Raw genomic sequence first — 14,836 nt, 5'->3', positions numbered from 1 at the left:
GGCCCTCCTTGCGGTTGTTGTGAGAGTATGGAGGGATTAGTGCTGGACTTGGAAGCTACATTTTCTGAAGGATTAGGTGACGCTGTAATTACAGAACTTAACTATAGGTGGCAGCACGTACCCATAATAATTGTGGAGCTTGTTTTAGATTTTTCTTAGGGTTCTATATTGATTTCCATGAAAGAAGCATTTTAAACCTCTGGAAATGTCAGCAAAGTGGAATTTTAAAAAACCAAACACAGAGGTCAAATACGTTTTGGGGGTTTTTTTTGGGGGGGGAGCGGGGTACGGAGGGGTTGTCTTTGTTTTTGTGCCAGTCCCAGGGCTTGAGCCCAAGAAGGTCAAGCAGCTCTGTCCCTGAGCTCCTCAGCTCAAGGCTAGCACTCTACCACCTGAGCCACAGCACCACCTCCAGCTTTTTGGTGGTTCATTGGGGACTCATGAGCTCTTTTTGCCTGGGCTGGCTTCCAACTGTGATCCTCAGATCTCAGCCTCCTGAGTAGATAGGATTCCAGACATGTGAGGCACCGGAGCCCCAGCAGATAAGTTTCTCTTTGCCTTTCTCCCTGTGGTAACAGTGTCACCACAGTAAATTCCATGGCCTCTGTCCTCAGTCTATCTGAGATCAACTTCCTTTGGTGGCTTTTTTGCTTAGGGCTCTCCTTCTGCCTTCTCTTTCTCTACAAAGAGCTTACACTGAGACCGGGGCTACTACAGATGCTAGAAAAGTACTTTTTTTCCAAAAAAAAAAGTTTTAATGATCTTCCAAGTCGTTGTCCAGAGAGGCTTCAGTTCACCACATGGGTTTATGAGCGCATGGCATCTTGATCAGCGTCACCACACCCTTCCATGGTCCCACCCCCCATCTCTCTCAACTCACCCATCCCCCATCCCACCCTGGCTTCATTTTCACGTGGGTGCCTTGAATAGTACAGTTGTGTTCACCCACCCTTCCACTTTTCCATCATCAGCTAGGAAAGGGCTTCTTTATTATCAAATCGTGCTGAAACGTGTTCCCCTTCAAGAGAAGGCCAGGCCTGGGCCAGACCTGCAGCCTGGCGGTGCAGGATGGAGGCCACCTGGTCTCCTTTAGGTGACCACATCCCCAGAGCCTCCGTCCTGGGTTCACCACACAGTGACTCTCTCACGAGCCCCCAACAACTGGGAAGGAAGGCCGCCATTTTGTAGCTCTGTGTGGGAAGCTGCGGGCTGCAGACCCTTGCTGCCTTGCTGCCTCACAGAACCTTTCTGACGGCTGTTGACTTTCCTTGCATTTATTCAAGGTGAGTCTGTAATGTGTTTCTCAGGGAGAAAAAAAGTGAGTCTCATCCACTGGCGTTTTTGGGTTCCTGCCTTGCACAAAGGCCTCTTTCAGGTGAGGCTGTTCTACTCGGGGAAAAAAGAAGCCTTTCTTCAGAAAGCCGTGACCTTGACATTCCGGATCTAGCAACCCTCTCGGCATTGTCCCTCCAAGAATGGGGGCCCTGGATGAACCCAGGAAACATTCCTTAGCCAAAGACACGGGTTATCGTCATTGACAAATGTTTCCTAGCATTTTTATTGCACACCAACTATGTGTTTTGTATTGAGCTGTGTACTGCAATATCTGGCCTTTGTTTTTTTACTAAATATGAAATCGATGTGGGGAAAATAAAAACTAATAGGATAGCAAAGCATCCTCTAACAAAAGTTATAATTTAGAAATGGAAAGTAATAGTGGTCACTCACCAGCTGATGGGTGTGAAGAACATGGGAACAGCTTTCTGCTAACAGATCGTCATTGGCTATGACTGCTAGCAAATAGCCAATGAGCGTCCTGTGTTTCCATGCAGCCTCCAGAGCGGGATGAACTTGCAGATCTGTTTTGTGAATGACAGTGGCAGTGACAAGGACAGTGATGCCGATGACAGCAAAACTGAGACCAGCCTGGACACCCCATTGTCCCCCATGGTAAGTCCTCCAGCTCGCAGTCAAGGGTCTGTGTGCTTTCTTGCATGCTTGGAAAGGGGAGGTGTGGCTCCAATGATAGAGCATCAGCACTGAGTGAGAAAGTAAGACCTGAGTTCAAGTCCTGGTACTGGACACACACACACACACACACACACACACACACACACACCCCTCCATGCTTGTAGAAACTGAGCATGATTGAAAAATCATCAATGTCCTGATGCAATAGGGATATACTTTCATATTAAACTAAAAGAGAAATCAGATTGTGTGTGTGTGTGTGTGTGTGTGTGTGTGTGTGTGTGTGTGTGTGTGTGTGTGTGTGTGAAGGGAAACCAGGCGTGATGGCACACACCTGTAATCCCAACACTCATGAGTCTAAGGTGGGAAAATTATAAATGTAAAGTACAATAAATAAAGTGTTTGGCTTTCTTGCTTATGGCTGTCACTCTGTCATTGAGCCATGCCTCCAGCCTCTTTTTCACGTCTTACAGAAGGTATCTGAAGAATGAGGGGTGCTTGTTGCCTGACTGGTTTTTTTCCTCTCTCTAAGGTCTCTTTTCTTACCAAGGATCACCAGTCAGAAACTGTGTTGGTGACTGAGGCAGAGCAGCACCAGAATGTCATTAGACACCTGACATCCTAGCTGCTCTCAGTTCCCAACACAGCACCTTGCTCTGGGTCCAGTGTTAGTTAATATTGTCTCCATTTTTAATTACAGTGTTCTTTCTATGTAAGCTAAAACCTTTCATCCATTACTTGAGTGATGGAGAGCGGCCACGGGATGCCATAGTCCATCACCAAATGGATGGGAAAGCTCAGGCTTTTTCTCTCTTCCTTCACAGAGCAAACAGAGCTCTTCCTATTCCGATAGAGACACCACTGAAGAGGAATCGGAATCTCTGGATGACATGGACTTCCTCACAAGGCAAAAGAAGTTGCAAGCCGAAGCCAAGATGGCTCTGGCCATGGCCAAACCCATGGCCAAAATGCAAGTCGAAGTAGAAAAACAGAACAGGAAAAAGTCTCCTGTCGCTGATCTCGTAAGCACCCAAGGCTGCGGCGCTGGCCAGTGTCTCTGCCTGCAGATGGCACAGGCTGTCCCAATCCTCTCCCACAGTTGTGCAAACTTGGGTTTCTCCAAGGCAGTTTGTCAAAAGCACTGTTGTTGAGAAATAATTTTGTTTCCTTTTCCTTCTTGCTGTAGCCCTGAAAGATAAGTTAGCAATAGATACCACAAAAGCACTCTCTGAATTCGGGTCCATTCTGTTTCTGGAAGACAATTTTGGCTGTTTTAGGAATAAAACCACTTAAGCCAGTCTGGGTTTATGAACCTACCAATTGCGGCAAACCGGCTGTCCCTGAAATTCTCCTTCTAGCCTTTCATGGGACAGCCGAGCAGAGTGAGAGTCCTAGACTTTGGAGTTAAGTCTCACTGGGCCTTCGATCATGTTGTGTGATTCTGGGAGAATGACTTAAGTCTCACTTTTTTCATCTACCAGATGCCAGAGGGTGATTGTGAGGAGTTGATGACACAGTGTTTAAAGCACATTGCACAGTGCCATAGCCTGGTATACGTTAGGTTGTATCAGATGCGATCACTTCTATCCATGTCACTATTGGTGTTACCTATGCTCCTGGGTAATACATTTGTGTTTAAAAAAAAAAAACAACCAAACATCAAAAAGCCTTTGATGCAAGTAGTATAGCATTTGTGAAAAGGGTATTATTGGCCAACATGATGTATCGATGGGCCCCGTGTTGGGAAGGAAGCAGGTTGTGGTGTATACTATATATACACCACTTCCTTGTTGAGAAGGTTGAAGGCCTAAGGCTGGAAGAGATTTTAGAGAGAGAACCTGAATTGGAATGGGTGAATGAGGGAAAACCACATCTTGTGTTCCGGGTATTTGCGATTCCATGCACATCTCCGCTTCTCCCCTGTGCCCTCAGCTGCCGCACATGCCTCATATAAGTGAATGCTTGATGAAAAGAAGTTTAAAGCCCACGGACCTGAGAGGCATGACGATTGGGCAGCTACAAGTGATCGTCAATGACCTCCACTCCCAGATAGAAAGTGAGTGAAGAGCTGGGCAGGGCGGGGGGGGGGGGAATGGGTGGGAAGGACAAGCTGGCGGGGCTGGAGAGGGGTGGTAGGGGTGGCAGGGCTGCAGTCTCCCTTCATTCTGTTCCTTCCTGAGACACTTTGACCACATTATGCCTGTCTGTTTGCAAGGACAGGAAGAGAATCACCAGCTTGTCTTGTTTCATTTGTTTGCCTGTCTGGTTTTGCCAGTACTAGGGCTTGAACTCAGGGCCTTGAGCTCTTGCTTGTGTTTTTCAATCAAGCTGGGTGCTCTACCACTTGAGCCACACCTTCAGTTCCAGGTTTTTTGTTTGCAGATAAAGAGTCTGTGTCTCACCCTCCTGAATAGCTAAGATTATCTCTGTGATCTTGGTTTGTTTTCTTGACTGTAAAAATGTCAGAAGTTTTAACAACTTTGCTAGATTAACCCTGGTTAGGGATCCTTCTCATTTGTCTTAATTCTCTTACTCCTAACACAGTATAGGTATTTAACTCACAACATCTGCTTCTAGAATATAGGTCAGTAGGTACCAGTCACTTGTGTAATTTATGCCTTCTATTTTACTTGTGTTGTATACACATTTGTGTTAGTTATCGTCAGTCAAACAAGACTTATTTTGTGGACTTCTATGTGGTGAAATTGCGCATTACTAATATGTGAAAATTACAGGGTGTCAGAGTATGGGCTTTTCCCCCAGAATAAAGAAGGACCTCTAACAGAAGTGTCCAGAGTGAGTGTGAGTAACACTCACTAGAGTGTCTGGTCTTACAGTGAGCTGATGCCGATGGAGTCCAAAGGAAGAGAGGCTTTTCACTAAGAAATCATTCTCGCTTTACAGGTCTTTTTAAAAACAATCTCAACTATTTTCATTGGGATTTAATTGCTATGATTGTTATTCAGTCAAGAATTAGGAAAGGCTCTCTGATACTTTACCACTATTTAAAAGTCTAGGTCTACAGACCACCCATGGGTTTGTTTACATTTGTAATCCTAGCTACTCAGGAGACCCATTTCTTTTCTTCCACTCCCCTCCCCCTGGTTGGTCGTTGGGCCTGAACTCTGGGCCTGGGTACTGTCCCTCAGCTTTTCAGCTCAAGACTAGCACTCTACCATTTAGCTACAGAGCCACGTCTGGCTTTTTCTGCTTATGTGGTGCTGAAGAATCAAACCCAGGGCCTCATGCATGAGCCACCTTCCCAGCCCCAGGAGACCTATTTCTAAAGATCAAGATTGAAGCCAGTCCTGGAAGAAAAGTTCAAGAGATTCCATCTGCAGCAAAATTTTATACTGGAAGCCTGGCTCACTTGATAGAGTGTCAGCTGTGAGCAAGAAACCTAAACACTTGTGAGGCCCTGAGTTCAAGCCTTGCAACTTCCAGAGAGAGAGAGAGAGAGAGATTCTTAAGGAAGAGTTAGGTCAATATAACAAAATTACATCTTTTTAAAAGCAGGTGGAATGTTAGATTTATGTGATAGTTCTCTTTTTGGTAAATTGGAAACTAATCAGAACTAAACACAGACAGATGCATCATTTGAAGCACTTCCAAGGTAACTGCTAGAACGTTCTCTACTCCTCCCCCACTTTCTTTTCTTTCCCTACCCAGAGCTCTCCCCCTTATCAAGCCCTCCCAGCTATGATTCTTAGCTTCTTTGGGGGTCGGGGGGGGGAGCAAGAAACTGTCTCCTGCCTGTTCAAATGTGTCAGACACAGGAGTCACATTAACCCAGTATATTGTTTGCAACTACCTGTGTTTAATCTCCTGTATCTAAAGAAGATTATCCAGAAATTTGAAAATCTTAACACATCCGACTCTTCCAGAGAGCTAACTTTCCAATGTATTCAGACACTACTTCTTCTCAGAACAGTGAAGTCTCCGATTCTCCATGACTCGCCCACCTTCCCTGCTGGGCATGGGGCTGGGGGCCTCAGTGGGCACCTGAGGGGCACCCCTGACTGCGTAGAACTCCCCATTCTTCAATCAAAATCCTGCTTTTCCTAGCCTGCTACTTTTCTGCTTTTCCCGCTGTAACATGGATGAAATTGAAAACATGGGTGGATCATCTCTGTCTGAAATCCAAAACTCTAACCTGCTCTGAACTCCAGCTTTTTGATTCCAGATTTTTAGGATGATGGATGCCTATTTTAAGTTACAGTCTATGAAAACACCCTAAGACTTGAAAGACTTCCAAATCCATGTATTTTCAGATAAAGAATGCTCAGTCTATACTTTCATCTTTACTCCTTTTCTTCCAACACACAAACAGGCCTTGTTTTTCCCACAGATCACTTCACCTGGGCTTACAAAAGACCAGTGTGAGAAGTCTCCATTTGTTCATGTGTCTTTCCTGTGGTGCTTAGTTCATTTTCCATATTGATGTGTCAATGATGTTCATAGGATTGGATGCGGCTTCACTTATTTTTTCAATGCTCCTTTCTTCACCCCAGGCTTCAATGAAGAGTTGGTCCAGCTTCTCCTCATCCGAGACGAGCTGCACACTGAGCAAGATGCCATGCTGGTCGACATCGAGGACCTGACCAGGTGGGTCAAAGAAGGAAGGAAGCCTGGGGTGGGCCGAAATTGAAGCGAGAGGCCTAGGGATGTTGGCCTCTCACTGATAGGCCTGACTTTACCCTGCTGGAGTCCTGACCCAATGCACTTGTTATCAGCGGCCATGCTCTCCTAGTGAGGAATTCTCAGTATCTCAGCCCTTCTCACACCTTCTTACATCATCACTTAGGTCTGTGTCTACTTGGGCTGTCCTCCAGGGAGCTGGTCCTAAGCCATCCTATACTGGAGTGTTCCCAGAGTGATGCTGGGTGCTAGGGGCCCCAGCTCTTGGTGGTCTCGACCATGCCTGGAAGGTCGGGAACCTGGGGTCTCACAGCAGCTCTGCTGCCACCAGATGGCTCCTTCCACAGGGAAACTCTAGGACCTGAGCTTCTGAGTGCGTCTAGCTCCAGTCACCTCTCTTCAGAGAACAAATAAACCATACTAATGCTGGTTAGGCGTCTCCACTTCTTAGCTTTCCTTGTGGAAAAGCTTGACATGCATGGACATCACACACTGTATATGCAACTGCCACTGTTCCTGTGATTTCAGATTTCCTTTTCTGAGACCATCCATATGACATCTCTAAACCAAGAGACAATTATTAATCCCAGTAGGGTTATTCAGAGAGTAGAAGGCACCCCCAAGAAAGCTGGTCATGGTCACATAAGAATTCAACCACAAGCCAGGCACCTGTGGCTCACGCCTATAATCACTACTCAGGAGGATGAGATCTGAGGATCATGGTTCAGAGCCAGCCCAGGCTGGAGAATTGGAGATTCTAGTCTCCAATTAACCACCAAAAAACCAGAAGTGGTGCTGTGGCTCAAAGTAATAGAGCTCTAGCTTTGAGCAAAAAAGCTCAGGGACCATGCCCAGGCCCTAAGGTTCAAGCCCCATGACCAACAGCAACAACAACAAAAAAAAAAATCGGCAACATAATCCGGAGCCACCCCACAGAAGCTTAAGTATGTAGTGACCCTCACCTCAGTAAAGTTGTAATGATGCCATGGCTTTTGTAGCAAATTAAATACTGTGTGGCTCTTTTTTAAAGACCTATAGATTATGCTTTTTATGTATTTTAAATATTTTGGCTTATCCCTTATCAAATAATAATAACAAAAATAATAGGCCTTCTCCTATGTTGAACATATATAGGATAACCTGCATCTGGAATAGAACATAAAATAATATTAGTGCCACCTACAGGTGTCTTCAGGCACTACAGCACCTGGGAAACAAGTCTTTCTCTTTTATTAGCCTAAGTATTTGCATGGAAGTATTGAGATGACAGAAAATCATTGGTAAAATATATGACTTTGATTTTCTCACACACACACACACACACACACACACACACACACACACACACACACACACACACACACACACACACACACACACACACACACACACACACATTCCAAACTCTTCCATAAACTCTTCTGCACCTCCGAACAGAAGGACATTGCTTACTGAAGGGTGCGAGGAGGGGCTTCTCCCATTTCACAGTATTCTAATCTTCAGTTTGCACTGTGTGTTTTCACACCTGTCAGATAGTATGGTCATGGGAAACAGGGTAGACAAGATCATGAGGTTGGAAGAAGAGGAGTCACATGTTGGAGGAGGACCTTTAAGTGGAAGCAGTCCTGTAGGTGCTGGGATATGATGTACCCCCACCCCCTCAGACATCTCCTACTGCAGAGAGGTGACAGGTCTAAGGAGGACCGGAGGACACAGGGACATTCCTTTCGGTAGCAGAGATCTCAGGAGGCTGATGGAGCCTGCAAGGGCTGCTGGGAAATTTTGCTTACCTTCTCCTGCCACTGTAGACTCAGATCAGTGGGTCTCCAGGTGGCTGCTCCTTGGAACCATCCAGGAAGCTTTCTGAAACGGTAATGCCTGAGCCCCACCCTCGGGAGTTGCAGATTTATTTTTCTGAGGCCTCAGGACTTTACCTTCCAGGTGATTTTAATGCAAACCCAAATTTGCAAAACAGCAGTTTACAAGCTCCTCTGCAAAAAGCCTCCCAGACCACCAAACAGCTTATTTTCAAGCCATCATCCCTGCACATCCTTCTACTCCTGGAGTGGAGCATCGTGCTCTGGGACTTCCTCCCGTCCACGGAAATCAGAACAACACTCCTGACCAAGGAGGCTTTATCCTGAAGGGCTGACCCCTGGAGAATGGTCCCAAGCCACTCCACATTGTGTTTCCCACGGTGGGTGCCATGGAGCATCCACAGTGACAGCTGTTACGCAGCCAGGTTTTGACTGCCAGGGCTCAGTGAGGACCCTCTTCTTCATGATCCTCCTGACAGCCCACCCATCCCATATGGAGCCCCATCGCCACGTTGGGTCTGTCCGCAGTCTCTCTTCACTTGACATGAACTCTCCCTGAGAGCACCGATGACACCATCTTTGTTCATTGCTGTTATCCCCAACGTCATAGGTTTGCAGTCCAGGGTATCAGACGAGCCTGCCAGGCACCTGGTAGGTCCTCAGTATGATTGTTGATAAAAACAATGGTCTGAGGCAAATCTTACAAAGGCTTTTCATATATGTTGATGGTGAGAAACCTGTGGAGTGAAATCCTTTCCCTCCTTTGTTTAAAAGTGTTAATGAAATTCAACTTTGTATGTCTATCTCCAAAGAATACTCTATTTTCCAAAGTGTTTTCTTCTCTCCTTCTCAGCAGATTCCTTGATACATGGTTGCTCATATATGTGTCCCTGTGTACATGTACATGCATAGTAAAGCAACTTAATTAGCCACAGTGGAATCAGAATGTTTCTTGAGGCAAATTTGAATCTGTGGACACATAGTTGCCTTATGAAAATGGTCTCTGCTATCTACCCTGTACACACGAACAGGGGATAACTTGTTATGGAATGGAGAGCTAAGTCTTGTACACTCCCCACTACTCCCCCCGACCAGTCTTTATTGAGAGCTGAATGCAGCCATTTATTTATTGGCTGCTCTCTGTGGCAAGGCTGCTGCAGTTACTTCCCTCTTTCTGAAAGTGTTTGTGGTATTTGTCTTCCTTGCACAACCGAATTGAGTCACTGCATAAATCCAATGAGTGGAACTTGATGTCTCTGACTCCCAGACCCAGGGTGCACACACAGACAAGCCCTCAACCCTTCAGTACAGCAAGAAACCACAGCCTTGGATATTTCTCTCTTGCCAAATTTGCCATTTCCTAAAATTCTGCGACCTTCGCGTGCTATCATTCTCTAGGAAGAGCGCCTTCAACAGATGTCAGCATTGTCTTGGTCCATGCTGTCCAGCTGCCGGACTGGCCAGCTTTGAGGTCACCCCCCCCACACACCCTAGCCCTGCCCTTGATTGCAAGGATATGCCCTTAACAGAGCAGGAAAAACATATGCAATATGGAAGTCCTTCCACCCACCAAGGCCAGGCCTTATGGGCCATTAGCTTCTGTGAGGACATGTTAGATTACTGAGCTGTCAGGAGCCATCGTTAAGACAAAGATTGTGTCTTAGACAAGTCCCTTAGTCCTTCCGTCACAAATCCTGGTTGGTATTTTTTTTAAAGGGTTTTGCTTTACAGTTCTGGGATATAACCCAAGACCCCCACGTCCTAGGTAAAGGCTGCACCAGTGAGGTCTGCCCCAGCCCTCACGTCGGTTTGTCCTCTGCCATTTGTTATCCATGGTTCCTTTCTTGTCTCTTCATTGGAATGTGTTACTCAAGGGAACAAAGACCTTGCTGTCTTCGCTTCCCATCAAGCCCCCTCCACAAGGGCAAGTGTCTGGAATATAAAGTATTTGTTGATAGAAAATGTGCCCTGGAGCCAGGCACTGGTGGCTCACACCTGTCATCCTAGCTACTCAGGAGGCTGAGAGCTGAGGATCACAGTTCAAAGCCAGCCCAGGCAGGAAAGTCTTATCTCCAATAATCCACTAGAAAACTGGAAGTGGCCCAGTGACTCAAGTGGTAGAGCACTAGCCTTGAGCTGAAGAGCTGAGGGACAGTGCCCAGGCCCGGAGTTCAAGCCCCACAACCGACAAAAAAAAAAAAAAAAATGCCCTATACTCAACTTCTTTCCTTTTTTTTTTTTTGCTAGGGAAAGGAGGGGTCAGTCGTGGGGCTTGAACTCAGCGCCTGGGCACTGTCTCTGAGCTTTTTTTGTTCAAGACTAGCACTCTACCTCTTTGAGCCCCTCACCACTTCCTGAGCACTCAGTGACTGGTCTGTGTATGTTACAGGCACGCCGAGAGTCAACAGAAGCACATGGCAGAGAAAATGCCTGCAAAGTGAAGAGAAGCCAGCCACCAGGAGGAGGAGCTAGAATTTATTTTGCTTCTGTGGTTAAAAAAAATTGCCATTGCTAAAGGTGACGCAGAAACAAACAAATATCAGTGTTTGTCATGGTCATGTCTGAAGCTTCCTGTTCAGTGATCGGCCTTTGCTTCTTAATTTATTTTAATTTTTTTACTTGTGCCACTTAATATCGGGCATTTTAATAAAATATTGTTACAAAAACAAACCAAGTAACTGTACAGTACTTAAACACCATCGCGAGTCGTGGTAAATCCGAGAGGGTAGTCTTAGCTTTATTTTTATGGGTTTGGAGATTTTAAGTTGGAGCAGTATTTTTCCCGCTGACAGCTTCCATCCTCCACTGTAGTTTTAAGGATCTGTAACCGATGGTGCTACGTGAGACATCATGCCTGCCTCCTTGTGACGTTGTAGCTCTCCCGACGTCTGCCTCGTGACGTTGTAGCTCTCCTGACGACGCCATCTTAATCAGTTTTCAACATTTTGTGAATGTTGACTATCTGAAGTTCATTTCTCGACGTGCTATTAACAATGTTTGAATTCAGAGGCTTCCTTAAAAGTTTTATGTATAAATATGTAAAATAAAGATTAAAACTTTGTTTCATATCCCATGTCTTCTTGCTCACTCACAGACTGACTGGCTGTGTTTCCTGGCCCTTCACCCCTATACAACCAAATGCCCCCCCCAACCCCCTAGGAGCTTTTACTAGTGAGGAAAACAGTGCCTCTAGGTGATTGCCGGGAAAGTGTGCGTGTGTGTGTGTGAGAGAGAGAGAGAACAGGAGGAGACAAGTGGGCAGGGAGAGAGAGAGAGAAAGGAAAGAAGGAGAGAAGAGAGGAGGTCAAAGATCAGTAAACATCAGAGCCAGCATTTCTGTTACTGCCAGAAGCTTGAATGTTCTAGAATGTTCTTAAACAACTGCTGGTCTTGTTAGACCCTAATAGTCTATCAAAGCTACATTTTGTCAAATTCACCACATGAACAAAGCTGGCCTTCACTGTTACTAAGGCCAGTTGTTGCTATTTCTGTCATTGGTCTCAAAAAGCATTTGACTTATAGATTGTTTCGCAATAAGTAGAGAGTTCAGACAATAGGTCTAATTAGCTACGGGCTGGGCAGGTGACATGCAATCGACACAGGTATTAAACCAAGAGCCTTGTGCATATCTGGCAAGCCCTGAGTTCCATCAGCAGCCAAACCCTGTTTAACCAAAATTCTACAGTGGGGTTTTGTTTTGTTTTGTTTTGTTTTGGCTTTTTGCCTCTAGAAAATCATCTCTGTTTCAGTGACTCTCCCTTTTTTTCAGTTTTGAGACGTCTTCAGTTCATTTCAAATCCTGTCTTCTACTCTACCTTTTTCCCTCTTGCCACTGGGGCAGAAATCAGGAGATTTGTTATAACCAACATATTATTTACCTATTTCTGTATTATGGATTTTTGGTGCCAGTACTGGGGCTTGACCTCAAGGCCTCACACTCTAGCTTGGCTTTCTCACTCAACACTGGTGCTCTACCACTTGAGCCATTATCTTTGATTCCAGCTTTTTGTTGGCTTAATTTGAGATAAGAGTTTAATAGACTTTTCTGCCCATGCTGGCTTCAAACCTCAGTCCTCAGATCTTAGCCTTCTGAGTAGATAGGGTGAAAGGCATGAGCCACCAGCACCCAGCTTCAAAATTTTTTTCCTTGCTTTGTGACGTTTATGTGAAGAGTTTTTTTTTTAAGTAATGTATGCAAAGCTTTTAACATGGCATCTAAAGACAGTAAACATTATTTTAATAAGTTCTAAGTCTGATGCCTGCTGTGGTCATGATAGCATAAAATACTTGAAGAGTCTCCACTACAAAGTATCTAGAAAACTGGACAGGCTATTGAGACGACTGTCTGGAAAACAAGCATACAGAACTGAGTTACTGCAAGAAGGAAGGTGAATTCAGTGAGCACTCCAGTTCCCTGGAGACAGAAAGGGGACAGGTCATAAGCAGAGCATGATAGAATAAAACTGGGGCTGGGAAGGTGGCTTAGTGGTAGAGCGCTTGCCTTGCATGCCTGAGGCACTGGGTTCGATTCCTCAGCACCACATAAGCAAAAAGAAAAAAAAGCCGGAAGTGGCGCTGTGGCTCAAGTGGTAGAGTGCTAGCCTTGAGCTGAAGAGCTGAGGGACAGCGCCCAGGCCCAGAGTTCAGGCCTCATGACCAGACCCAAAATAAATAAATAAATAAACAAAAGAATAAAATATGAGACTTTTTAAAGGAAGTAACAACATCAAGACACACAATGAGACAGCATTCATAATGTGTAGATTCCAAAGCAAACATTGTAAGAAAACATGATCCTTCCCCAGAAGAAAATTAGTCAATAGAAATGGGCCCAGACCTCACAGATTGAAGGATTTTAAGGATAATACTGGGCTGGATGCCAATTGTTTGTGTTTGTAATCCTGGCTATTCAGGAGGCTGCTATCTAAGGGTCCTGGTTTAAAATCAGCCCAAGTAGACAAATCGGAGAAACTTACTTCCAATTAATCAGCCAGACATAGGCCAAAAGTCTCTTAGTAGTGTGCTTCAGTTCATTGGTGGAAATCCAACTTCAAAAGGCAAAATGCTCCAATGACACCTCCCCTGCTTTGCTACAGTCCTCTCATCTCTCCTCGCTCAGACTTTGGAGGCCTCTGTGCTTTCGCCATGGCTTGTTTCCTCACACTGGCCTGCCCCGCCGAGGCTGCTCAAGGCTCCATCCCCACCATGCATGAACTGATAGCCATGCCTCAGACAGAGAGGAGAGCCAAGAAATTAGCCACCACAAAGAACACCAGATGAGCTCAATTAGAACATCTGTTTCCTATGTAATGCCCTTCAGAAAAGGCATGGTATTGTGGGCATTCCAACTCAGATTTCAGCAGGCCAGGGGAAATCCAATACCAAAAGCCACTGTTGTCTAAGGTAAGGCCAGCTTTCCTGGGGTTTTATACCCTGTGCATATGGGATTAGGGAGTGTTTTTACAGCAATCACTAGCTATTCTACATACCGTGGATACCTTTAATTTCACCAATGAAAGCCCTCTTTATATAAAAAAATTTTTATATAAACATGACTATGGATTTTTATAATAATGTGAGCAGCCCAAATATTTATCAACTGACACAGGAGACCTTTGTGTTGGCTCAGACGTCGAGTTCCTGTAGCCCTCGTGAACACGCTTCGATGACTGCAGTCCTCGCTGAATTCTGATGATCTCCTAATACAATTACCTTTCCCACTGCTGCTCATTTATTTTATCTAAATAAGATAGGATGAATTCATTATGAGATAGGTTGATGGGTAATGAGTTTTCCAGGATATTTTCACTGAGGCTTGTAGTCGGTTATCTGTATAAATTAAGGCTATATTAAATAATTTATGAACCAATGGCTCAGCTGTATAGAAGGGAAGTGTTAGGCTAATTTGGGAGTGAGAATCAGAAAGGCTTTTCATTTAATGGCTTTAGTAAAAAGGGGGGGGGAGAGTCTCAGAATAATGCAGCTCCTATTGCTATAACACAAGCTCTTCTTTGAAAAACGTCTGGCTCCACCCTGCTACTCCACAATGTGAAAGAGCAAGGGAGAGGCATGATTTTATTTCCATCTTCCAGGCACTGCAATTTTTGTGTTGCTTATTTATGACAGGGTTCTCTCTGATAGAACCCGGCTTCCTTGTGGGGCTCTTCAGGAAATATTGAGGCATATGTATAGTGACTTGGGCAAGGCCTAGGCAAGTCTGGGAATGGAGTCATTGGTTTTCTGCCTCCTGAAGTTCCGTCCAGATGTGGTCTTACTCAGGAGGAGTCACGGTCCCTCCAAATGTGTCCTCTCACCTTGTGAGGGGGTTTGGGGGGGTCGCAGGGCATCCCCTTGTATGCCAGCTGGCATTTGAACAAGTCCAGCATCCTCCTTCATCGCCCCTGCAGTAT

General features: G+C 45.3%; 1 protein-coding gene across 5 annotated transcripts in view; it reads left to right on the top strand.

Annotated features, from left to right (window-relative positions):
* LOC138827340 (schwannomin-interacting protein 1) overlaps positions 1-11,494 on the top strand; it is a 476,238-nt gene extending 464,744 nt beyond the window's left edge. For all 5 annotated transcript variants that reach the window (XM_070022856.1, XM_070022858.1, XM_070022857.1 and 2 more), the window contains 5 exons: positions 1,833-1,950; positions 2,796-2,993; positions 3,904-4,027; positions 6,483-6,576; positions 10,816-11,494. In XM_070022856.1, the coding sequence (XP_069878957.1) occupies positions 1,833-1,950; positions 2,796-2,993; positions 3,904-4,027; positions 6,483-6,576; positions 10,816-10,867 (586 nt within the window). In that variant the 3' untranslated portion in view covers positions 10,868-11,494. The remainder of the gene's footprint in view (positions 1-1,832; positions 1,951-2,795; positions 2,994-3,903; positions 4,028-6,482; positions 6,577-10,815) is intronic.
* Positions 11,495-14,836: the final 3,342 nt, after the last annotated feature.

The sequence above is a fragment of the Dipodomys merriami genome, unplaced genomic scaffold (genome assembly GCF_024711535.1).
Source record: "Dipodomys merriami isolate MVZ:Mamm:240054 unplaced genomic scaffold, mDipMer1.0.p SCAF_154, whole genome shotgun sequence".
Classification (NCBI taxonomy): Eukaryota; Metazoa; Chordata; class Mammalia; order Rodentia; family Heteromyidae; genus Dipodomys; species Dipodomys merriami.
This window is presented reverse-complemented; position numbering and strand designations above follow the sequence as displayed.